A 27,002-nucleotide genomic window follows, 5' to 3' on the forward strand; every position below is an offset into this window, starting at 1 on the left:
GACCCTAGAAACTATGAAACTATAAAGGCCATGCGCATCCTAACATTCTGATTATACTGAAATCCTGCATATCAGGCCTTCAATAGGAATTGATCGTTCTCAGCCCCCCCTCCTCCCCGCTACCCCACACAAAGCTGTTTTAGAGGTTTTACTCTATCCTTCTGTTTCAGACCCATGTAAGGTTGGCTTATCAAATGGCACATTGACTCTGAAAAAGCTACAAACATCTAAATGCAGGGGAAAAGTTCATGGGTGATCACAAAAAACCTGTGCGTTTTTGATATCAAGGATTTCTTATGTAGACAGTTTAAAATGAACTGCAATAACATGTTACATTGTGTTTAAATAAGTAGCAACAATTAATTTGGCATTCTTTTATAGTTTTTAAGAGTTCAGGGGCCTTTTTTGCCACTGCCTTTCTAATTTTTGAAACATAAAAGTGGCAATAAGAACAACCAAAGGAAAAAAAATCAGTGAAAAAAATAAAAAGAAAGTGAAATGAACTAAAAAGTGCCACTTATTAATAAAACCTTGACACTTCATTTTGATTCCATAAAATTATCCCTGTCTGCACATCCTGTTTAAACAATAACCAATACGACGATGGGTTAAAATGAAGTTGCGATTGTCACAAACGCGGCCTCACTAGTAATTAATGTAGTTTAATATGGTTGTTGGCACACATCTCACATGACAGATAATGTTCCAACATGTCACTGATAGGACCTTTCAGCACAGCTTTAGGAGATCTACCAGGCATTGCCGAGGTTGGGTAGGTCAAAGGGTTGAACCATGTGTAATTCAGAACAGAGGAGGTCCCACGGTCACTCCACAAAAACAATTACCCTACTTATTTCACTCTATCCCTTGCCCGAAATTCACAAGCCTCACAGTTTCAGTGCAGTCAATCTCATTCTGCCCCTGGGCTATAAGCCACATGAAAATATGTGGTGCTGTGTTTATAAATCTAATCAAAAATAGAAACAGTAGACAAGCACAATGAGGTCCTACTATGGAACATGGGAATTTTCTGAATTCTGAAGGCACTTTTGTTTAACTTCTATAGGCCCTCTCTTCCTACTACATAGTCTGCAACACTCGTTAATCATCCCTTTTACTTGTCAGTGATATAAAGGAGACTACGTGTCTGCTAACTTCCCTCCTACGACCCTACAAAATAATAGTAGAATATCAAAATGTTAGGAATAACTACTTTTTTTTAATGTAAACATTATTTTTACTTACCTCCCTGTCCATGTCAATCTGCCCTTTTTCAGAGATATAACAGGGTAAAGAAAACACTTCTACCTATAATCAAAGAGGGAAAAGCATCCAACATTATATGAGATTTCAACCTGCACACACAGCTACAGCTAATCCCCATATAAAGTAAGCACACATGTTTAGAGAGCATAGTACAGGGACAGATCTTTTGTTCTTGCAGTCCTCATGAAGCCCAGCTGAAGAGGAGAGAGAAAACAGTTTAGTGTCTTCATGTCAATCTTACAGGAAAAAAAGAGAGAGATCAACAAGGTATAAACCCAAGGTATAAGTCAAGGCAAAATATGGCACAAGATATAAGGACAGAGACAGATGTGTTTGTGGGCAGAAGGCATTAACTTGTAACCCTAGAGAAATCAGTCATTCCAGGTCACCCTATGGTAATCGCAAAGGATGCATGGAGTTTGTACTGGCATTACTACACTTAATCTGAAGACAATTAAGTACTTTGTGTCTCTAAGCATTCTGCTTCCTCATATCCCATGCATTTTAGCATCATTTAAACATGTAAATGATAGATATTCCAATAAAAATGTCTGAAATATCTTATTAATAACTTGCTTTGCCATGGAAAAAAAAGCTACCCATGTAATATAGCTTTAGGGTTTGACCCTTTGTTTGTTAAAATCAATGGCAAAACTACCATGATCAGTCTCAAAGTGAACAGCAATTGTTTTTCCATTTTCAGTTTTTTCTTCATATTCATGTAAAAATATGCATTCAGATTATGTGGCAGAGGCTGAAAACAAAAACAAAATCCTTCAAAAATTGAATACAACCTTTAATATTCCATCTAACATTTATTTGCTCTTGTAGACCAGAAGTGTTTGCTGTTTTCTGGTGGCCCTGATACCAGATAGCATCTTATTCAGGGCAGCATATACATACATACTTTAAGCATTTGTTTCAGTTCCATCGAAATCAATTGAACTTCAATGCATGCTTAAAATTATGCATGTTGTTTTCAACAGGGATTTAGACACAAACTAAAAAGTTCACCTGAACAGGGCCCTGTCATTGCAGTTGGTAATACGCACCCAGTGTATTATTACTAACTAAATATAAGGAAAGCAGAACTGGGTCCATCATAAGCATGTATTCTGACTTTGCAGTGAATTAGTAGTAGGAAATATATCAGTTATCTATGTTCGCTCAAGAATTTTAAACCTAAACACTTTTATTTGCATATCCTGAGGGATGCAGGTTGTTTTACTTTTCTGTGATTGAAAAAGGGAGAAACTACAGCATTTTTGTTTGTTTTAAATAAAAATGTTTCTGTATGAAAACTTTAAAACACAGGTTCCTTAAGTACAGATTAAACTAAATAAACATGAAATGCTCAAACAGGAATGCACCAGTTTAGATAAAGGTGGAGTACCTAACTATGTATGGCACACACTGGCAGAATGGTTCTGAGCCATTTGCTATGGTTTCAGAGGTTACAGTTTGAACTCTGGTTTGCATTCACATGAAAGGCCTCTCCATCCACCCTCAACCGAGCTTTAAATGGGTAGCTGATCACTTGGGCCTGATGGCCCAAACAAAGATGGCCACGTATGGTGCTAGTCACATCACTCCCTTATATGCTGTTGGCTACAGAAACCAGTGCACTTTATCCATGCTAGCCCCATGAGCCACTAAACTTGGCAAGACCTTAGACTTTGACCTAGCCAAATGACTGACCCCACCTAGTCAGCCTGCTGATTCCTCTCCCAGCTGCTGCATGGTCCCTCCCAATAGCTCCTCAGGCATCACCTTACCCACTGGCTACTTCCACCCTGCTGAGGTGTCCTGTATAGATGAGACATCCTAACCCTCATCTACACCAGACAGTTTCCACCCCAATGCCCAAGTAGAGTGCTTTCTACCACCTTCTGGCTGCAGTCCTATACCTTTTCTCTTAATCAGTGAATAAGTTCTCCCTGCAATTTGACCAATGCCTGATGAAGTGAATGGGAGTCTTTCTGTTGCTGTCAATGAACAATAAATGGAGGTTGAATTTTCATTTTCTGTACAAGGCAAGGAATAAATGAAGGCGTCTTCCTTTTCTTTGTTTAGGCACAGGATCAAACTCTTTCCTCTGCTCAGTCACTAGCAGTGCTGAGAATCTGCTGACTTTTGTCACCTCTACAGGATATCAGTGCTCTCTTCTGACTGCTAAAGGTCATTTTTTAGTTCTGTGGTGATTCAAGGAAATTCTTACATTCCTTCTGCTGCTGTCATCCTGGAAGCCCCTATATCATCTCCTGGTTTTATCTTTGAGTTTGTACTGAAATTCTTTACTGCCGTTGCTCCCCATAATGCGTAAAAGGCAGGCATGCAGAGATCACGCAATATATCTAAGGTAACATATCAAGTCCTCATCAGACACAAAAAATAACCCAGAAACCATGAGTCTCAGAGCCATTATCAGTGCACTGTGCAAAGACAGTAGCAGATTCATTTTATCAATTGATTCCCATTTGCTTTCCTTCCATAGGGTTCAATAATCCACTTATGACCTAATTCTCCTCCTTTTGAATTCACAGATAAACACCCATTGAGTACAGTGCCAAAGCATCAGCATCCATAGTGCCCTATCTGCATCATTTTCACCCTGCAATCCTTCATTTCCTTTTTAAAATATGTCTTTGTGTATGCTGCATGCAATGAAGCAGCTAGAGGAGACCAAATGAAGAATTCAGCCCATAGAGAAGAAAGATCCCCTTATAAGTAGAATTTTAAAAAGCTGCCATTAAAAATGTGGTTGCCTTAAAAATAAGGAGGGATAAATAGTGCAACCTTGAATGAATTACTCATTGACACAAGGGCTGACCAAAATGCTGAGTTTGGATCTTCCACATCTTCTCAAAACTGACATGGAAATTTTATGAATCAGTGGAGAAATCTAGATCCACATCTTAATTTATGCGAAGTCTAACAGTGTTCATCTTATAGCTCTGGTATAGGTCCACTACTATTCTTATGGAAATAGTTGCTTGCTTCTCCAAATGAGCAGCGAAGTTGGATGAATCACAAGAATGGGCTCAGTACTTTACCCTGAAAGGGGACATTATCATGAGTGGCCTAATGAAAAGGTAGTAGGTTCCACTAGTGCTCCTCTTCATTTTGCTCCACAAACATGACAGACCCAGCTCATGCTCTATCAAGCAGCTCAGTACATATGACCTAGGATTAAAGAGTTTGTGAGATCTGCCTGTATTATCTTAAAATTGTATTAATGCAGGTAGCCCAGGCAGGTACTCTGGGCGGCTGCAGTAGTAGGGATGAGCACGTACAGACAGAAACAAGCAGCCAGAGTCTGTAGGCAGCCAGGAACTCAGCCTGGCCCAGCCGTTTGTGAAGCATTTATACCAAAGTACTCATAAAAATCAGTATCTTGCCTTCTTAGTTAACAAGTAGAGCTGGCTAGAGAACAACAGTCTTGTTTCACAATAACCCTCAAGTTTTTGAAATTTACTTTTGTTCCACATCAGAATGAAAACAAAATCATTAGAACATCTGGGTTGCAACTAAACATCTGGTTTGGGATCAAAAGTCCAAAGTTACTCACTATTGGATCTATCTGGGGCTCACCCTCCTTCTCTGGAAGCGGTCACTTCCAAAGAAATCTGGAACCAAAGGTTTCCTCAGAAACCTTACTAACATTGATACATACTGACAGAACATCAGTGTTTGGTGAAAAAAAAGATTGATTCCACGGGCTCAAGTTATGAGGAAGCCATGTTATGTTAATGGGGGAAAATGACTGAATTCTTCATTCCTTCACTTCTCTTCATTAGAAGTCTTGTTTTTTTCACATATTAAGGGGTGGGGGGAATGGTGGAAGCTCTACACTACAATACTGGCAAAAACCAGGAAGGGAATGATAATTCAGCCTATCTATGACTCCTTTTGGATCTCTCTAATCCCAGGTAATGTGTATCAAGGTGGAGGAGGAGGGCAGAGGGGAATCTAGTCACTTACGTTCAGCAAAGATGACCACTGAAACAACAGCGGGAGCCTCTTCTCCCGGTTTATTCTGGTATCATACTGAGATCATATTCTCAAGACTCATTTCAGATCTCATTTTATTTTTTACTGTATCTCTTAAGTAAGAGTTTCACTTCAACCATACTTGTCTGAGATTACTCACACACTTCAAGCTTACCACATGCTTAAGAGTTTGGCTGGTGTAGAGGCAAAGCTGCAGCTCTTTCTATGAAGAGGCCCTTGAAAACGCAAAGATGTGTTATAAATAGAAGTTTGTCATTGGTTTGCTTGAGACCATAAGTTTCATAATTCATTGGTTCATCAACTGTAAGGCTGGAAGGGACCTCGGAAGATCATCGGGTCCAGCTCCCCTGCACCAGGCAGGAAAGACGGGTGGGGGTCTGGTGACTCCAGCAAGATAACTATCCAGTCTCCTCTTGACGATTTCCAGGGTAGGCAATTGCATCACCTCTGGAGGGAGTTTATTCCATAGGCTAGACACCTTACAAGTTGTGAAGGGCTGGAAGGGACCTTACAGATCATCAGGTCCAGCCCCCTTGCACATGGGCAGGAAAGACCACTGGGATCAAATGATCCCAGCAAAATGGACGTCAAGATGTTTTTTGAACTGTACCATCCCCTCTGAGGATTCCTAAGGCTGGCTTTTGGGACCTCTAAAGCCCTTCATCTGTGAGGGAAAATCTTGATAATTTGCAGCTTGGGAGGGTGCTTTCTAAGCTGCCACAAACTCTTACTCAGCAAACCTACCTTATCTGGCTTCTCTTCTGAGCATGCTTTTACCTGGGCTTTTCCACAAAGTAAAAATGCTTTTTCAGGGGAGGAAGTTACATCTGAGTATATAAAAACATAGAGTACAGAAGTATGGCTGGACTTGGGCAATAGTCCTGATGTTTGCAGCGGTGAAATACCGGTAGACTGTACACCAGTAGATCTTCCACTATCCTACTGTATTAGAAACTTCAGAATTTTTACCTTTCCATAGGCCAAGTGACCAACCCAAGGCACAGGTGCTGCAAGTGGCACAGGTGGCCTCTATATGTGGCACACAACAGATTAGGGAGAAGACAGGCAGCACAATGGCAGATAGGCCAGGAACAGAAAGCAAAGCAGAGCAGTAAACTGGGCCAGAGTGCAGGTAAGGAAACAGAAAGCAGATCAAGCAGAGAGCCTAGGGTCAGGAACAGAAAGCAGAGTGGCAGATCACCAGAGGAAGGGGACTGGAGTGGAGTGACACCTGGGAAGCATTCAGGACTTATTTGTGGCACATCTCCCAAAAAGGCGGGCCTCTGCTGCCATAGGCCATGTGTTACTGCAGCCACCCTTACTCCTTTTCAATCCCCAGCCACTTATAATCTGTTACTTTTACTATATCTGCTTCTGAATCCAGGTATTTCCAAATAATTTGGTCTTTTTCCAACAGTATGAAAGTATCAGCCTTTTCAACAATCCCTAAAATACACAAATCACTAGAGAGATTTAAATAAGTGAACATCTTTCCATCCTTTACACTATAGTACATTTAGAAATATTAACCATGAACAAAAGTGATTAATAAATTCAGCAGATGAAGAATATCCATTGTGAATGTACCTGGTAAATAACTTTGGAAACCTGAAGGCTGAAAACATGGCCTTACCTATTTCTAGTGGACAACATCTCCGACTCCTTCTCACAAGCTGAGTCAGAATTTCTGTCATAAAACCTTGTTTTCAGGAAATAAACTTCTATTATTGTCTGAACCATCTGTGAAGTTTAGAACTTCTGTGAGAACTTCTATTTCTTGTCTCTGTTTTCAGCTATTGTTTTCAGCTATTATGAAAACACACGTGCAAAGAAAATGATTCTGCAAAATTACACAAATATACTCCAGCACTTGAATTGAAGCTCTGATTACTAGAGCAACATTTTCTATGCATTTCTTTACAACATGAAGCTGTGCTTCTTAGTACATGACCTGTGTTATAAAAAGGTTGCTACTGGTATACTTTAACTATAGGTTAAAATTGTATACTTTTTTAAATCTCTTTGCTGCTAGAATTTAACAAGTATATCAGTGTGTACTGCAAGATGCAAAAAAGACATCTTCAGAAATAATACATCCCACATATCTTCCACTGCAGATATTGATACCTTTGTTAATAGATCAGTGGAGTCTGACTGAAAGCAATGAGACAGAAATCGTACCATATGAGCATTCCCGGAAGGAATACCTCTAGTGTTTCAAAACATACTTCACTTGCCTCTGGCATAAGGTTCTGGATTAGTGTCATATATGTGTCAACATGAAACAGCATAGGCTGTTTGTTTATACATTCTCATTACTCCCCTTTATTTTACTCTATATTCCAGCTGACATTGACGGTATATATCAATATATTCCTCATAGTAAGTGCATTTCTTTGTCACATATCCGTGAATAAGACACAACAGCTGAATAGCAAACAAAGGGAAACTGAGGTAGTCAAGTATATAATATGGAATAAATAAGATTAGTTATGGCAATTTTCAGATGTTATTTATCAGAAGCAGAAATAGTAGTTGAGCATTCCATACAAACCAACCACTTAGCGAGTTTCACTTGGTCTGAAGATATATAGCTGAAGTAGTTTATAATTGTACCTTTAGTTTTCACTTCTTAGGCACCTAAAAGTATAGTGTACATTGAATTATCTGAATATCTTCAATTGGTGACACCTATTTCCTAGTTTTATATACTCCAGTCTCAATACATGACAAATGAAATGTCTCATTCTTGGGTTTGAATCTCTGAATCAAAACTCTCTTTGAAATAAATGCTAAATATTGGTCATGTATCCCACTGCAGAATGGATATGAGGTAGTCTTCAGACAAGGAATAAATGAATAATGACTTCCAAGGTCAATGCAAAATCAGACCAAAAGAAATATATTTTGATAAAAGGCCATAACTGTAAAAAGTCTATAAAAATGAGATTCCATATTTTTCCCTTCTCCGTAACTTCATTGTCATCTGCTCCATGCCTGTAAAGAACAGTACAGGACACAAAAACTGTGGCACCAAGCTGATCATGCAGTGGACCATTCCCCTGGGCTTGTGTCTCTCAACTCATCTCTCTAGAGCACAAGGTATATGTGCACTTTGAATCATTCTGTATGGTGATACACCGGGGCTGGCAATTATTTTGGGCGGAGGATCGCTTACTGAGTTTCGGCAACCCATCGAGGGCCGCATGACAGGCAGCCCAGGGCAGATTAATATTAATTTTCTAAATTTTTTAGGGGCCCCGTGGGCCAGACAAAATGGCCTGGTGGGCCGCATCCAGCCCCCAGGCCACATTTTGCCCACCCCTGTGATATGCTCTGCTCCCATCTCTACAGCTTTTCACCTCTGCAGTCCCTTAAGGGAGATGCAGCACTTCCTTCTCACAGACGTTGGAGCAACTTACACTATGAAGAACATGGAAGAAGAAATCTCTAGACTCATAGGCAATGTGTTGCAGGGGGAGGAGGCTATAGGGGGGCATTTGCTTCCCGAGATTGGCCACTGCCGAAGCTGCTTCTGTGGATGGTTGCCACCCACACATTTCTTCCCACCCCACTGCCAACACGGTCAGCAGTAGCTGCGGGCAGTCCCTGCTCACCACTCACCACTATGGTGCTGCCCCAGTCATGGGAGGCACCAGTTGTTCATACCTATACTCCTCTGAGTACATGGTCTGCAGTTATCCTTGACCCTTTCCCCTCTACTTGTTCATGCACACTAGGGTTGAGAGCAGTCTGACTGAGTAACAAGAAGTGAAGTCACCTCTGTGAATAAGATAAGCAAGAAGGCCTCTGCACTACTTGAATCTAACAGGACTTACATAACACATAAGCATTTTGCTGCTCCAGGAAGCAGATAAGCCAGTTCACAACAAGCCTTTTCCCCAAAATACCTTACTAAAAGTCAGTATACTTTGACTGCTTCTTGGCTTTTGTTGGCCACACCCATGCTTCTACCTAAAAACAGTTTTTAATGCCACATTTCTCACTATTACAGATTACAGTTAAAAAAAAGAGTCCTTGGATTTTTCTAAATATAAAGCGTATTATGTACTCACTTATGATACTGCAATGTACAGGACAATTTAGTTTTCATTAAGATATAGAGAATATTATTAACCTTTCCCCCATGTCTAATTTGGATGATGATATAATTATCACTATTTTGAAAAATATATTGCATGACAAATGCAGTAGGAGGGCTGAAAAGTAAACAGTCTAACCAGCTGCGTAATTATACAGGCCCCAATCCTAAAAACATTTAGGTGCTTGTTTTTACTTGCATGAGTAGCTCCAATGAATTTGGCTAGACTACCCATGGGTGTGAGTGTTTTCAGAGCCACAGTATGGCTATCTATTATCCACATTTTTAAAACACTATACAACAGAAGGTAGATATGGTTGCTGCCACTTTATTTCTGATTATACTTCTCCCCTCCTCCCTTTTTCTAGAAACCAAGGTAGTCAAGTTTATGATAGACATACAGAATAAATAATGATAGTTGGGGCAAGTAAAGTTTCATTATTACAGGTGATAAAGTCTGATACAACTGAAGCAGTTTATAATTATTTCGATTGGTTTTCACTTCATAGGCACATATAATTACAGCTGTTCAAGGTTGAAGTTAAGACTGCAATACATCTTGAAGACCCAACTCTATGTTGGTGTAAACCCAGTGTTTTCAGTAGGGTAATTTCTCATTTGCACAGCTCTAAATACAAGCAGATTCAGGTATTTACTGTTCACCAGAAAAAATATATACCTATATGTTTTTTATATATATATATGTTATATATTATATAGATATCTATCTAGCTATAGATTAAAATAATCAATGCTACTTAAAAATATTTCTACCTTTTTCTCCATTTCAAATATCAACTTGAGGCCATATTTTTATATCTTGAGCTATACACTCTCAAAAGGATGGGCTTTCTAGAGTGCAAATGCTGATACTGCCATAAATAGAATCAAAACAGGGTACTGTTCTAATAAACTGATAAAAGTTGGCACTTTTCCAAGGCGTGCCTTGAGTCTAAAACATTTGAGAACCACTGCTTTAGCAGGGTGTGACCACTGGGCTTCAATTAACCTTTCTCAAGTTGCCTTGCAGGTAGGTGTCAAACACCTGTTGGGATCTTGTCAGTGTTGGAGTCGCTCTCTTCTCTCCATGTCCCCAACCCCGTTCTCACCCACCACGATTTGGTGTTCCTCGGTGTAAGGGGTCGGTATGCAGGATACTCCGTGGCCCAGGATCCTTCGGTGGTCACTTCATGGGGCTCCACCACCCCTGCACCCCCGGCCTCACGCCACCTTTGGTACGTCCTTTATCTGCTGGCCTCATTCCCCAGTCATGGGGTGACACCGTTTGACCTGCCCTTAAGCGACCATGACTCCCGGTCCTGGTGCTCACCGGCCAGCTGGGCCCCATAGCCCTCCTCGTCTACTCCCCTCCCTTCAGGGTGCTGAGCTGCAGGTGAGTCCTGTTCATTACCCTGTTCTCCGGGACACCGGGCTTTAGAAAATGATGAAGGGAGGGAAAGACAAAGTTATTTGACTCTAACTTATTAAGCACTGGTATTGTATTTGATATCTCATGAGGTCCATTCCAGCCCTAATATCTATGAAATCTATAGTGCAAGACAAAGGGCCTGATCCAAAGCCCACTGAAGTTAATGGTAGTCTTCTGTTGGTTCCAGTGGATCGTGGTTCATGCTTATAACAGTACTAGTGAATTTCCCATTAAGAATGATGGATGAATGGTGACTTTCTTGATGGTGACTTTCCTAATGGCGTTGTGCATGTAACTGTCTTCTCACAGTGGCATTTTCTTGGGACTCATTTGCAAAACTTTCTTGATTATGTTACGTATTTAATCGTCTTCTCACAGCAGCCTCCTCTTGCGATTCATTTGCACAGCATTCTTGATGGCATTGTGCATCTAATTATCCTCTCACAGTAGCCTTCTCTTGGGACTCATTTGCACAGCTCTCTTGATGTTGCCTCAAATCCAATCGCCTTCTTCGTGTAACTTGGTCCTCAGGCCTTAGTCCATCTGTCTGTCCATAACACTCTTTAAGGGCACTGGGAGCCCAGCATGGCAGAGCCTAGCATAGCAGAGGGAAGGGCCAACTATTATCCATTTATAATAGAATTATTTGTTTGATTCAACATTTTACTGATCTAGGGTAAACATGTCTGTGATGGTTTGGGCCTGCAATGTAACTAGGTTTGCTTCAAACCAGAAAGGTTAATCATGACCATTTCCTCTTTAATTTGCTTTCTTTGCAAGTCAAATATATTATGGGAAAGATCCAGAGTCACACTAGGAGCAACTAACTTAAATATTAAAAACAAGAATTTTCATGAAGTCACATTAAAACCATCACAAACTCTTTCTGAGTTCAGGAAGTCTCCCTCCCTCCCCAAACCACCTTTGAGGCTAATGACCAATTTTAAAATTCCTCCCCAGGAGACCATAAATAGACTAAAGTACCCAATACAAAAGAAGTATTTAATTCCTTTGTCACAAGCTTGTGAATCTCCCACATAGCTCCTTCCCAAGCTGTCTAACGGCTGGCACCTCACTCAGTAGAACAAATGGTTCTCAACTGTTTTAGATCTGAGGCACCTCTTGGAAAATGACATCTCTACTTTTCATTTGCTTTTTTGACTACAGAAAAACAATTCTTCTGTTGCAAAGAACTCAGGAAGATAACAACAGGTCAGAATGTTTTAGCACTATAGATTCCTATTTGAAATGTCTGGGTTTATTTTGTGAATCATGTTTGCACACTTAAGAATGTTAGCATTGCATGGCAACCTGTAGCACCTTTGAAAGGGTCTCAAGACACCCCAGAGTGCTCCAGTACCCTAGCTGAGCTAAAAGGTTCATTGCATTAAAGGAATCTTAACATCTTATGGTCATGGTATCACACCTCTGATAAATTTATTAGAAAATGGTGGTAGTCTATATGGATGATGACTTTGGGGCATTTTGGTACCACACTCTAACTGACAGACTGATTCATCCAACTGCTTTGGAGGTGTATACATTCATAATAAAAGAGAGGGCAACAGGAACAGTAAAGAAAATAATAAACTCTGGCATAGCCACACTGTTGATACAAGGGGAAGGAACTCTACAGAGACAGTTTCCCCCCTAACTCCAGTCACAGAGAAAGTACATATCATTGTGCTCGAGTGATGACCCATTTTGTGCAATATGCTCTAATAGATGTTTTGTAGGATTTGGGATGCAAGTATCAAAAAAGGGAACCAACCATATTCATGCCACCATATTCATCTCAGTCCATAAGTGTCCATGAAAGATTCTGGTCTTAAATCAATTTCATTGCCTTCTAAATGCCATCACAGGTTTTAGTAAGTGGGGAAACCACGAATATACTGGTTCTTGAAGGCAGCAAGGGACAGCCAATACAGCCTAACTAAACTACTGCCATCTACAATGAATGAATTTTTTTGCCGTTGACCTGGAATTGCCTTTTTCTAGAGGCCCTGTAGCTAAGATAGTGAGAGGTGTTGCCCTTTCCCCATAAAACATCATCCCAAACTGCTCACACTAAAAGGGATGCTTTCCTGAAAATTCTGAAGTGATCTTCAGCCTCTTTTGGCCCTCTCCTATATGGGTTTCCCTGTGGTTTACTCCTAAAACAGCACAGGTAATAAAGTATGGAAAAATACTGCATAAACAGTTTAATATATCCTTTCAGGCCCTGGATCACTATATTCTTGCAAGCTAAATCTTAAAGTATAGCAAATGGAAACTATATTCCAGGTGGCTGCCTATCCCAAGATGAGTGGATAAATTCTTCTCCATTATTCATTTCACTCTCCTGAACACATAAAGGAATGACATTTCAGTATAAAGTTACTGATTTGCCTCTAGGTTAAGTTTAAGCCTTTGCTTAGTCGCTTTAAACATTTTTGTTTTTCCCTAAAGGTGATATGTAAAAGTGGAAAAAAGGGTCTATACCCATATTTTGTACTTTATGATGCATAAGAAAATGTTTGAAAGGTTTCTTTCTTTTTCTTTGCATTTCTTTTTTATTTCTTTTTCTATTTTTTCATTTCTTTTAAGCCATATTTTTGCTGGATGGAGAATCAAAGTGATAGTTCAAGAACTATTTCAGCCCTACTTTAAAAGAAGTGAGGTTGTTGAATCTTTCGAAGAATGGTTTCTCCTAAGTGTTTGTTCTTTGTATTCAAGTTAAATAATGTCAACAAAACATAAGGTGTGATAGACTCCAATCCTGCAGCGCGCATTGTCTGGATGAATTGTTTCATCCACTGATATGAATGGGATCCCATGAGGACACAGGCGTGCAGTCTAACATTATTTCAAGAATGCAACCTTAGCCTGACCTATAGTTCACCTTTCCACAGAAAATCACTGTGACTTTAATGCTATTTAATTACATCAGCTAAACAATTTTTTTATATCTAAAATAGCTGAGAAAGTGTGACTGGCTTTAAGCTTGATTTTACTTCCTTGGGTGATTTTTCTTTCCTTTTGAACCTTATAAGTCAGTGTCCCTGTTAAGACAATGTATATTTCATGCAACTATTATTAGGGTTGAGTAGCATAGGATAACCTCTCTGACATCCTCTCCCTGTCTTAAAATACACTGCCAAGAGAGCAATACTAATTAAGGTATTAAATGACAGATTTGGGATTCACTGGATCCCATGCCATTGGATGGAAAGGAAGCACAGCGTGTCTTTAAGGTGGTAATGTTACAATATAAACGTTAAAGGAACTAATCTCCAGTGAATTAATTCCTTTTTTCCTCCCAGTAGTAGTTATACTGACCAAAAAAATGAAGTGACATTGTGATGAATTGGGTCCCAAAAATGTGAAAAATCCCCTTGATCAGCTTACCGGTTGCTCTTTCTACTCTAGTTAAAATATCAGCAAAAGCCTCACTCAAAACTATCAGATACAGTTATATCTACTTTACAGTCTCTAGCACTGAGAAGATCAGTTCAGTGAATGATTGAACTTAAAAGTAGTAGGATCCAGATTTAGAACAAGTCAAATTTAATTTATATAAATTAATAAATCCACACACACACATATATAATTGAAGTTTAACTTGCTATGTCTGGACTTTTAAGCTGAACTTCAATGAACTGAACTCCTCAGTGTTAGAGACTGTAAAATGGATATAACTGTATCTGATCTTTTAAAAATATATCTGATATAAATATATACATTAGGGCTGTGCAAAGCTTCAGTCACCGATGCGATTCAATGGAGATTCGCCTCGATTCAGCAGCCGAATCTCCAAATCCAAACTGAATCAGGAGACCCTTTAATCTCTCTGAATCAAATCGGAACCCTCCAAATCAATTAAGAGAGATTCAATGATTCAGACAAAGACACAGCTTTAAATGTTTTTTCGACATACTTCAAGGTACCAGGTGGCTCCTGAATGCTGAGATAGTGGGGAAGAGGGAGTGTCCCACGGGGGTGTGGGGGGGGTCCCCAGTGCACTTGGTGGTGGACCCAGAAGGGGACCTGAAGCACTTACGGTCCACTTCTGGATCCACTGCAGAGCGCATAGGGGACCCTCCCCCTGCCCCCTGGCTCAGCAACTGGTTCCTCCTGGGTCTGGGGGGCTCCAAGCCAGTGGGAAGCAGGGGGATCCGCCCCTGAGCACACGGGCCCTCCCCCCCGTGTTCCTCTGGGATGCTCCATCCACCCCACCATCTCAGTATTCACAATCCGTGCCTTGTACCTCGAAGTATGTAGAAAAAACATTTAAATCTGTGTCTATGTCCAAATCACTGATTCTCCAAATCAGCATCGAATCTTCAGATTTGGATTTGGCCAAATCGAATAGAGGCAGTGATCCAAATCAATGGATCGAATCACTGTCCCCCAAATCAGGCCAAATCCAAACCCAAATCAAATATGGCCCATTTCGCACACCCCTAATATACATCTATCTATCTATCTATAGATAGATGTGTATGTGTATAATTATCTTATTTATTAATTATACATACCATGCTTAGTTCTAGTGGTTCAGAAATATTTCCATTTAAGGAACTATTCAATGAACAGAAGGTATAGAAGGGAGTAATTTTTCCTTTCTATGCCATTAATAATTGTCATTTAAATACTGTCCTGCAGAGGGTTATATGTAGTGCAGCTTGTGAAATTCAAATTGGTCTCTGTCCAAAATCAGGGCCAAATTCTTACCCGAGCTGACCACAGCTGAGGAGTTACCTGTATACTGTCCATGTCTATAACACTTCCCTCTCAACCCTGGGTTCACACTCCTGCTGTGACCTTGCCAAAATGTAAGCATGCCAAGCCCCAATGTTTAAAGGGTTTGGCTAGCATAGGAGCTTCTGGGCAGGGCCCATCCACTGTGGAGAGTAGCCCTTGGGTTGAAGTACCCTCTCTACTGTGAGACTAGCAGCAAACAGACTTAACGGACATGAGTCACGCCTAATGTCTCAATTTTAGGCCGGAAAGTAGGGTGTCTCAAAATATTTAAGATAAAAATGGGGGTCTGAATGTTCCTAATTTCCAGTGGAGGAAAATATGGAATTTAAAATATACATGCAAATACTTCATTCAACTCTTTGTTTTTAATGAACTTGGAGCAAACATGAAAAACAATCCCTTTTCTTCTGAAGTGTTTTCATGAGAGAGAAATATTTTACGCAGCCCTATCCAATCCTGTTGCATGGCATTTCACAAGAAGAAATCCCTCACAGTATATTGACATCTGAGTGAAAGCAAGCTAAAAGCACAAATTTCCCTCCTTTCAAAAACACGTAAGGTAATTGCATGAGTCTCAATGTGAAGTTTACACTTCAGACCTTATTCATCAACTAACAAACAGTTTTCTTTGGTGCAAAGATGACAGGAACAGGCTGGTTTTATATCATAGCATGTAAGAATTGCCTCAGTTTGAACTACTAATGCTCAGAGTCTCAATGCTGACAAGCTCGAGGCCCTCAGAGCTGCTGTCTTCACACTGTCTGTGATTGGTGCTACTGCATACTTTCAGGCACTCAGCCCAGGGGCACACATTGTATCTTAACATGCTAGAGTAAGGAAAACCTATTCCAGTTTCCTAAAATGACAGAACTACAGGTGTAGAAAGTTACTAACCGTTAGCAAATGCTTTACCTAGCACATGGAGACTTGAAAGGAGGTGTGAGGGAATAAAAAAAAATTAGTTCTGGGTGTGAAAAATTGCTCTAACCTTGAATGCTAACTTGGCAAGAAAAGAATACAAAACCCAAGATATAATTTCTTTAGTACAAATACACAAAAAAACTCCAATAATAGATGAAGGGTGGAAACCTACATGCCTCCTGTTGATAGGAATGCTTTGGATTTGGCCGGTGTAAATTGTCATGACCCAGTGCATTTTTGACAACTATGCCATTTCATTCAAATAGAGGATACTAGCCTATATCTGAGATTCTTTTTAAAAGTACAAAGGATGTGATAACACATGTAACACATGTAATTTATGTGAAGCAATAAACTCCAGAGCAGTTTGAGCTGAAGTAAACTACTCCCAGGCACCACTTCTGTACATGCACCCAACAATTGGATCCAGGGTGGAGCAGGCCTGGACTGGCAGGGGACATGGGGGGTTAGCCCCGGGCTTTGGGTCGTGATATTGGGCAGCAGAGGGGCTGGCTGGGACATGAGGGTGCTGAAAGTGCAGAGACGTGTGACTAGGCAGTAGGCAGGAGACTGGCCCACTGCTGGCTGGGCTGACCAGGTACAATTTATGGCTACAGTCAGAGTCTGTGTGTGTGTTTAATCACAGTAAATTACTCCAGCATAAAATAGTACTGTTTCTAACATTACTATCTTATTGCAGCATTAATTAGTTTACTGCAGCCTAATACCATTGCACATGTAGACAGTGATGCTTTACTCCACAGCTAATTAGTCTATACCACAGTAAAGTGCATGTGTAGATGCAACCAGTTTCTCCTAGTATGACTATTTCCCGAAAAACTGTAGATATGAAAACAAAAAATTCTAAATTTTATTCCAGATTAGAACTTTATAGAGCCAACTTCTCCTTTATGCCTGCGATGAAACAAATACTTGCAACAATTTTTTGTGGGTCAAGTGTGGATATCAAGTATTTCACTTGGATTCATTCCCACTTCAAGGGAATACCCAAGATGCACAGAGCACAGCATATTTTTAGACAACAACAACAATTAGGAAACTTGATAAAGAACTCTTTTATCTTCATATTATTGTCACTGACAGTGAGCTGCTTCGCAAACAATAGTCATTTAATTTGAACTGGTTTGGGAACTGGTCTAACTTGTGCACCTGGCCTTCCAGTAAAACAAAGCAAAACAAAAACATATTCATGATTTAAGTGTCATTGCTATTTTCTGCTGCTTCTGGTCCATTATTCCTGATCCATATCTTTGTTTTGCTTGTCTTTGTTGACAGATACGTATCTTGCTGTACCACATGACGAGAAATTTATTCCAACAAATATCAGTCTCGTGTAAATTAACATGAAAGAATCATATTGTGCCATTTCCCCCGGATTGTGCAAGTGCCAGGTAATGCAGGATATGACTCATCCATGAATGTTCTCCAAGGAGGGGAACTGTGAAACTTGCAGCTCATAGGTTTTGCAATTTCAGTTTGCCCAAGTATAGCACTCCAAGGTTTCTTTTGCACTGAGGGACCATGAAGGTATGAAACTGTATCAAGACAACCTGTACCAAAGTGATTTGAATCAGACCCAGAAAACTACTTCTGGATCTTACACCACTCCACCATGCCACCTTAAAATGACTTGGGATCCCACTTTAATTTTTTTGCTATCTTCCTGAGGATGGGTGCGGAGGGTCAAGGGGCCTTGTCCACAATTCCATTCCTTTCTCTTTGTACAGAACCAGTAAATTCACACTTTTTCTTCCCATTTAAGATAACTAGTAACTAAGTCCAGCAAACTCCCATCCTCACCTCCAAGAGGGACAGTTGTCAGAACTTTTGGGGAAGGAGACAACATGTCCTCCCTTCATTATGTAGCAGTTCAGTTGGGAACCAAACTGTTCTCATTGCCAGTACTCTAATGCCATTTCCTTACTTTCACTTTTGGTCTGAGACATACTCTAAATCAGCATTTCTCAACCTGTGGGTCACAATCCAAAAGTGGATCCCAAGAATATATGAAAGGGTCATGAACAAAATTTTAAAATGGATCAGCAAACTTTAAAAATGTATTGTCCTTTAAGGGAGAAAAGTGTGGGAAACCGCAGCTTTTTCCTGCAGGCTGGCAGAGTTCCAAACTTCAAGGACCTCCCCATGCCCCACACATGCCCCTCTTACCCCACATACCCACCCCCAGCCCCACACACTGGAGGTGGAGGATAGCAGGTTGGGACTGGCCATTGGGTCCTGGTACAAAGAAGTTTGAGAACCACTGTTCTAGATTACACTTGGCCTTAGGAAATTGGGGATGTGTATTTTCAATTTGAAGATGACAACTAGGCCTAAAACTCAAAAGTAAGGAGTAATTTTGAGGGGTCAGCTTGAAATACCCTAAAGAAATCCCCTACACTTGACAAGGTTTTGTTCCTGCTGCCATTTAGCTCAGCTGTGTCTGTTTCTGTCTCCAAGCCTCAGGAAGGGTACTGTGGTACCTGAAAGCTTGCCTATAAAAGATATCACCCACAAAAGCTCTTGCCTTTTTCATATCTCCTGAACCTTCATAGCAGTAACATTACTTCAACACTACTAACAAAGATCATAAGTTTTAGAAAGTTCAGGGATCCTTTCCTCAAATGGTCTTTCCTATTAAGATGGTTCAAGACTGAAGAAGCCTAGATCTTGTCTCCCCAGTTCATTTTTACTGATGACCTTGAGGTCAACAATTTCTTTGCATACTTTCACATTCCACTTGGTTATTTTTGTGGGGGACTTATTTTCCTAACATATGTCCATTTCTTTTACTCCATGAGAATTCACATTGTTCTCCATTGGATACATTTTGATTATTGTGAAACTGATTCTGCTATGACATACATATTTGTAAGATTTAGATAGGGCAATTTGTTAATAAGTTGCTATTCAGTGTAGTACATTTTTATGAGATGTACTTGGATGTCATATCCTCACCATTCTCAAATGATGCACCATTTTGCATGTCAAGATTTCTAAGCCACACTAAGAGATAAGAAAAATAATGCAATGTCTAAAATAAGCAAGTCTATTGCTCATTTATTTTGGCTCGCTACTAGCCTCCCACCAATGTTCCTCAGGCCTTCATAACTCAAAACATGCTTTCCAAACAGAATTCTCTAGAACCTAAATACCCAGAACAATCCATTTAAAAGATGTCACTGAGACTCCAAATAAGAGAAATAATGGAGATGGGGGAGAAGAAAGCTTGAAACACATACACACACACGTATGTACACAGAGGATGAATACACATGCCTACATTAATAAAATAATCTTACATCCAAGGAAAGTCTCACTGTTAAGAAACAATTCGTCAAAACACCACTAAAGTGAAGGTAGTTGATTATACTATACCGTTTGCAGCATTTTGCTGATTTGGTCATAAATGGAACATAATGGTACATGGGCCTGTCCCACCCAGCACTATCTACCACATGTTATCAGCACAATGATAGCAATTAGACTTGCTTCTCTAAGAATCAAGTTCTTACAGTGCTTCAGGTAAGCTAATTAGCACTTGACTCTCACTAGCCACCTGGCATGATCGTTCTGCAGTGTAGACATGCCCTTATTGGTCAAAATTGGTCTGAAATTTATTGCTGCATTAGTAAGATGTTTCATCCTTGTCCTGCCCTGACAAATTATTCATACAGAAACATATCATCTGAATTACAACTTTTTTACATAGGACAATGACACAGGGAATGGAAAAAACTCAGATAGGAAGAGGACATAGCTCTCCTTAACTACGGAGAACAGCATAGGTCCCCTTAAATCATAATAAACATACAAAGCAATGGATCACCCAAAGGCATGGATGATCAGAAGTATGTCTCTGACCAGAATGTCTTGCTTTTAAAAGAGTTTTAAAAGATAAATAGAGCCTTGTACTTAAGTCAACCTGTAGCTACTGGGAGACTAGGAAGAGAGACAAAGTCTCTCTTATCTACTCAATGTGTGTTTTCTTCCACTGTTGTCTGAAGCAACTTTTGCTGGCTGCCATCAGTGCCCAGGACCTAAACACAATGGACACTGGAGTCTGATCCTGTTTTATTTCTCAAGTTCTCTAAAAAGCATGAATAAATTAACAGAAAGCACATCCTTAAAATGCAGACTGATACCTGAAGGTGAATCATTTCTGAAAAATAACCTACATAGACTTTCTCACTCATTGTGAGGAACAGCATGAGAACGAACATCGTGAAACAGAAAGCCAGAAGATGACTAAAATCTGGGTGGATGAATTATCACAAGAGTCACCAGGTACAATTCAGTTAAAGTACACTGTGTTATAAAACTTGGGAAATGAAATCACTGAAACATTAAAACAGGGGTCCTCAACCCCGATCCTCAGGCCAGATCTGGCCCATGACCCCATGTCATCTGGCTTGCAGATCCAGAAATTTAGCAGTGAGAGAGCAGTGTACTGCTCCCCCACCAATTCATTTCCAGCCCATGGGAAGCTATGGGCCCTGCAGGTGACTTATCCCAACATGCAGGGATAGGTGGGGGTGGCACCAGGCCCCAGCACCCAATCTCATTGTTGACAGTCTCGAAGGAGAGATCAAGGACTAGCTAGATACAGAGACTAATGGCATTTTTACATGTGCTTCAGGGTGTCAGGGAGGAGGGGGTAGCACTTTAATTAAGGCAGCTGTGAGAGCTGCTCTAATTAGAGTGCTACAGTGTCTTGTGTATCAGCATCACCACGCTTCAAAATGGCAGTGGGGACGCTTTAACTAAAGCACATTGAACAACCTTAAGTTAAAGTGCTCCCACCGTCATTTTGAAGTGTGGGGAAGCTGATACACAAGACACAGAGGCTACAGGAGCATGCTAATTAGCACACTCCAGCAGTCTTGATTAATTGAGTCTGCTCTGACGCATTATAATTGCAGCACATCGGAGCAGCCTCCCACATATCTACAAGCACCCTAAGACTCTGTCTCCTGCCTACACACAAGGTCCCTCCGAGACATGGCTGAACTACACTGATGGTAAAACTTGCTCTACAACACTGTCTCCCCATCTGTACTACATACAATTGGAGATTTTAGTCTTCAGAGTTATCAAACTAGCATCAGTTATGAGCATTAAGTTTATATTGCTGTGATGCCCACAAAAAACCCTGGCAGTGTTTCAGTAGCTGGTGTACCAAGATCACCGCTGATTTTATTGACCAAAACTGTCTCATTGCTTCCTCGTGCTTTCCTGGCTGTACCCATCTGTTTCTTTTTGTCCTATACTTTGATTATAAAACCTGTTAGATGTCTTATAACAGGGGTAGGCAATATTTTTTGGCCAGAGTGCTGAAAAAAACACAATGTCTATCTTGGAAGGTGCTGACATGGCGGAGCCTGGAGCAGCTGTTTGCAGCTGGCCTGTGGAGCCTGGTCTGCTTGCAGCAGGGCTTGCAGCCTCCCAGCCACCTGCTGGGAACAGCCTGGACTCCATGGCTGGCTGCAGTTGCTTAGAGCCTGGGCTGGTGGTGGTGTGCCAAGCAAACTGGTCTTGCGTGCCATGCTCGGCATGTGTGCCGGGGGTTGCCGACCCCTGCCCTATAAAATGACAAGGACCATCTTTTTCATTCTGTTTGTGTAGTGCCCAGCACAAAGGGGCCTTGAACCATGACTAAATAGCTTTTGGATAGTACCACAAAAGAAATAATTAATAATATGTAAAAAAAACTTGGGAAAATTAAAGAAAACTTCAGCTGAGAGTACTGTTTATGAGATTTTGCTTTTCATTTAATTAGTAGATATACTTTAGCAAAAAAAAGAAGCAGCAGCAGTCACCTCATGCAACGAATAGTCAAGAGCCTTGAGACGTGCTCAGAATGTAGGGCCTGGGATCTGTCCTGGGTTCTACTCTAGTTCCTTATGGAAAAAGGGGTGGGATTTCACTACCTGTAGAAGCGGTTTAGCTGGCTCCTATGCCAAATCCCCTCCACCTGTCAGTACAGGAGGTATGTCATAGTAATCCCAAGTTGGTCTTCCAGCTGGTCATAGGGCTGTTCTGAACCATTCTGCCCTAGATCAGACAACTGCAAATAACTTCTTCGATACACCCAATAACTACTAAAGATTGATGCTGGGGTTCCCCCCACCCCGCCCAAAAAAAATCCCTGCTACCACCTTCCCTTGGGCAAAGCTGTACAGTGAAGGAGTCATAATCCATGATTCATGTACCTATATCATTTTCTTAAAAATATGATAAGAACATTTATTTTACAATTGCAGATATGAAAATTATCTACTTAGTTGCAGAATTTTGTCAAGCCTTGGCAATATGTAAACTGAATTATCCCAGTTGAATAATTCACTACACTACTGAAAGGAGATAAAATAAACATTTTGACTGAAACTATAGAGATAGTTCTACCTACACACGTAACAAGGGACAGAACTTGCTTACTTTAACTGTTCTGAACTAATATAAAGATCAGCATATTTAAACAATACATATAATTAATTTATATCAGTACCCTTGCTAAATTATGATGAGACTTAGGAAAGTGGTAAGGAAAGGGAATGTTACTTCCCAATGCCTGAAAATTATTCATCTTCTGTGCCAAACAGGTAAGCACACAAGGTAGTGACTCACTCATCTTTGACATTAAAAGATTCTAGCAGGGTCAAGTATTTGTTTTATACCATCTCTTAATGGCATGTTAATTTAATTATTGCCATGAGAGCATTAGCCAGAAATTAAAGTGAGAAACAAACCCATGCCATTCTTTTGTATACAAGTCTATTTAAAACTGCTATCAAAACATTAAACAATAATAGTATTGATGTTTAATATGTCTTATAGAAAACTCTATCTTACCTTCTCAGTTCCTGGCCTTCCTCTTTTTGAAACTGTATCCCCATCCTAGTCTCTATGGCAATGGTGACGTATAGGTTCCACTGATGAGAGGATTCTTGGCACATTCAACAGGTGCAAGAATGGCCTGTCATCGTGAGAAGCCTCTCCAGTCTTAGGTTTCTCTGTGAGCTCAGAGGGATGTACACATCTTTCTCAGGGACTGGAGCTGGACACAAATAAGAAAATCATGCTACATTTCCTTTCAGTGTCTGGTAAATAAAGGAAAAAGTAATAGCTCTTAAGGTATCATCACAGAATGTAACTGGGTCACAACCAAGATGAATTAAGTGTAGCTAATTTCCCCTGAAGTACTTTTAACACAGGGAAGATATGTACACAAGATTGTAAGGCACCTGATAAACATGATGACCATAATTCCTGGAATATCTATCCACCTGGTTTGAGAAACAAGCAGTGACAGAAAGATATCTTGACTCCAATGGAGACAGAAGTAATAGGAGAGATTTTATCAAGTGTTAACTGAGAAGTAGCAGGTGTGCAGTGTGGAGCTGCTCCTTTCCAGACAGGGGAAGCTATGGGGGGTGCCTATGGTGACTTTCTCTTCTTAGGAAAGATTTCTGAGAATCACTCAGATATAAAACATCAGTAATGGAATGCAGTAATAGGTCTATCTAGCAGCATAATTCTCAAGTATATATACATTATACTGCACCTCCCTGTAGCAGTTTGCAGTACAGGACATACAGTTTCTACCATTGCCTGCCCTCTCTTGCAGTCCCCAAAAAATGATAGAGGGAATAGCCTTGCTCTCTGGTCACAGGTCTATCAGCAAAAGCTGCTGAGTCAGCATAGTCACCAGATGTCCTGGATAATTGATATACCCGCTTTCAGATCAGCTCCCCACCCCTTCATGTTTTATTGGCCCATTATGAATTTCCAACTAAAGCAGAGTTTTGGCCTCTTTTTGTTACTGCAACCTCATTCTCTGGATCAGACTATGCTGAGATACCTCAACTAGGTCAAGCCCCAGGTTACCCTGCCCTTTAAATTTAAACAGAGATGTGTGGTGCAGTGCTGTGATAAGCTCATTTCTGATTTCATTCAAATAAAGCAGGCCATTAAAGTTGAAAATTAGAGTCACTCCGGGGTCAATCACTGCCAGCATTTTCAACACTATTTGAGCTGGGACCTTCCCAGTGCTCCTCAGCTGTGCACTTTTGTAACCAACTGACCAATACACCTCATTGCCACAAAGGCAATGAGACCCATCAACAGAGAAGTCGATGATTTATTTCATAGTAAAAGGGCATGTCTACACGGTTAATTCACTCTGTAAGGCAGCTGCACTCTGCAGGTGGCTTCCTAAACCTGAAGCAATGTAACTATGTCCACACAGTGCTTCTTCAGATGAACTTATTAGCCCCACTGAATACTTGTGTTAATTGACCAACTTGCAGTGTTGCTGGACACAGCTGACCAAAATTGATAATTGATTGATTCAAGACCATCCAGAATTAATCTTTAGAATATTAACATTTGATTAATCTTTTAGGAAAAGGCTAGAAGAGAAGGTCCTTTATCTAGATTTGGGTTTAAGAAACGTCAAGTAACCCATACAGACAGGCCTTTGCACCTGCATGATGTCCCATACACTCTATGATAGCAGGATTGCTATGCAACAAGATGCATTCCTCTATCCATTCATGTCTGTCAGTTGTTTTGTGTAGATGCTTCACAATAATAATGCTAATGTTTGCAAGGTGTCATACATGCATGAGATCTTCAAGACAGATCTAAACCAACAGAATAGAGTCCAGGAGAGCAACAAAAACAGTCAAACTGATAAAAAGCATGACCCATCCAATTGGTTGTTTAGTCTTGAAAAGACAAAAGGGACACATGATAACAGTTCCTAAATATGTAAAAGGTTGTTCCAAAGAGACAAATTTTAAACCATTTTCCATTCCAGTAGGAATAGGACAGGAAGTAATGGGTTTAATTTGCAATAAAGGAGATTTAGATTAGACATTAGGACAAACTTTCTAACTGTCAGGATAGTAAAGATGTTGAATAGCCATCTGGAGTTTCCTTCTAGCTCTCCTTTTTCCATGAGAAAAAAAGTGTACCTTTTAGAATTGTCTCTCTCACACAAATAAATTATTAGCCCCTGGCCTACCAATACAGAAGCAAAACTACAAAGAATTTTAGAGGTGGTCCCACTGGGGGGTTTTTTTTGGTTTGGTTGTTAGGGGGTGGACAGGGCTTTTTGTTTTGTTCTGTATTTGTTGCTCTCATGCTTTTAAACTCCTAATGATGACTTTTTAACATATTCCTAATGGAAAACACATAATAGTAATTAAAATAGTTTTTCAATCTATAATTACGAGTTTGTGAGCTTTTAGGCAGGCTATTCACAGCAAACACTGTATTATCCCAGGCATGCAAGACGAAAGAAGAATGCAAAGGATATGTAACTAAGCTACAACTTCATTAACTCACAGGAAGGTACCAGCAACAACTTGTACAGTGCAGGTCATTATGCCATCCATCCTTCCCATCTGATATAGGCCTGTCATCAAGCCTCTGCACCTTGTCTTAGCCCACTGTTGCAGCATCACTGTCCTCTCCTCCTGTGGAAGGATTAAAGGGCTAGAAAAAAAGGAAGCATCTTCACTCCATCAGGCACAGGAAGGCTCACATCTTTCCTGCATTCTATTAGAGAGACCTTTCCCTAACCCACCTTCCAGCACCTTCCAGTTTATCAGGAAACAAGAACTGCAAGGGTGCATCCAAATGAGCGTGCACGTGCCTCTTGCCCTGTCTCAAACCCCTGGATAGAGGTCTAAAAAAAAATGGAGTTTAAAAAAAGCAGGGCAGGGCACGCTCGACCATGCCCTGAGGCAACCAGAGGCTGGCTCCTCCACAGAGACGCTCTGGATGCCAGAGCATCTCTGTGGTTGGCCCCTCGCCCTGGTACTGAAGCTTGCAGTCTGCCAGGCAGTGTGCTACAGCACCCAGGCTCCAGTGCTGGTAGGTAAGGGGTCAGGGGGGGACTGGAGAAGGGGGGAGGAGACTATGGGGGGGCCCCAGCCCAGTCCCACCCTCCGCCTGCTCCCCAAGTCCCCCCAATCCCTGCCCTGCCTGGCCCCAGCCCCCCCACCAGGCCCCTCAAAGCTCCTGTTCCCTGCCCTGCTATCCCAGCATCCCCATAGAAAAAATTAAACAAAACAAAAAAAACCCTGGCACTTACCGGCAATCCAGCTGCCATGTGTATCACTGGGGCAGAGGGACAACCCCAGCAGCCTCTCACCTGGGCCCTCCTGCCCCCTGCTGCCATGTGCTGCCTGCCAGGGCTCTGCCAGGAGGCCCCAGAACCCACCCGAGCCCCTGCTTCTAGGGTAAGTAGAGGCTTGTTTTTCCTGGGTTTTTTTCTTTTTTTTTTCTTTAAAGTGACAGTCCCTAGGGTTGGGGGGCAGCCATGGGGGGCAAGGGGTGCAAGTGGGGGATGGGAACAGGCAAAGCAGCCATTGGGGGGTCTGCAGGAGCGAGCATGGGGTGGGGGGGCATAACTTCAGAGGGGGGGCAGCAAAACATATATTTATGAAACATGTATTTAGAATTCACTTTATTATTATGATAGACACTGGTAGTCTTCCA

At 40.9% G+C, this 27,002-nt stretch overlaps 1 protein-coding gene across 1 annotated transcript in view; it reads right to left on the reverse strand.

Annotated features, from left to right (window-relative positions):
• The window catches only part of LOC109312924 (orofacial cleft 1 candidate gene 1 protein homolog), an 80,126-nt gene that overhangs the window by 43,481 nt on the left and 9,643 nt on the right, over window positions 1–27,002 (reverse strand). The window contains exons 2-3 of the mRNA XM_019539330.1: window positions 6,635–6,723; window positions 1,246–1,308 (exon numbers count right to left, since the gene is read on the reverse strand). Of these exons, the coding sequence (XP_019394875.1) occupies window positions 1,246–1,308; window positions 6,635–6,723 (152 nt within the window). The remainder of the gene's footprint in view (window positions 1–1,245; window positions 1,309–6,634; window positions 6,724–27,002) is intronic.

Source organism: Crocodylus porosus, unplaced genomic scaffold (genome assembly GCF_001723895.1).
Source record: "Crocodylus porosus isolate Cpor-Errol unplaced genomic scaffold, CroPor_comp1, whole genome shotgun sequence".
Taxonomy (NCBI): Eukaryota; Metazoa; Chordata; order Crocodylia; family Crocodylidae; genus Crocodylus; species Crocodylus porosus.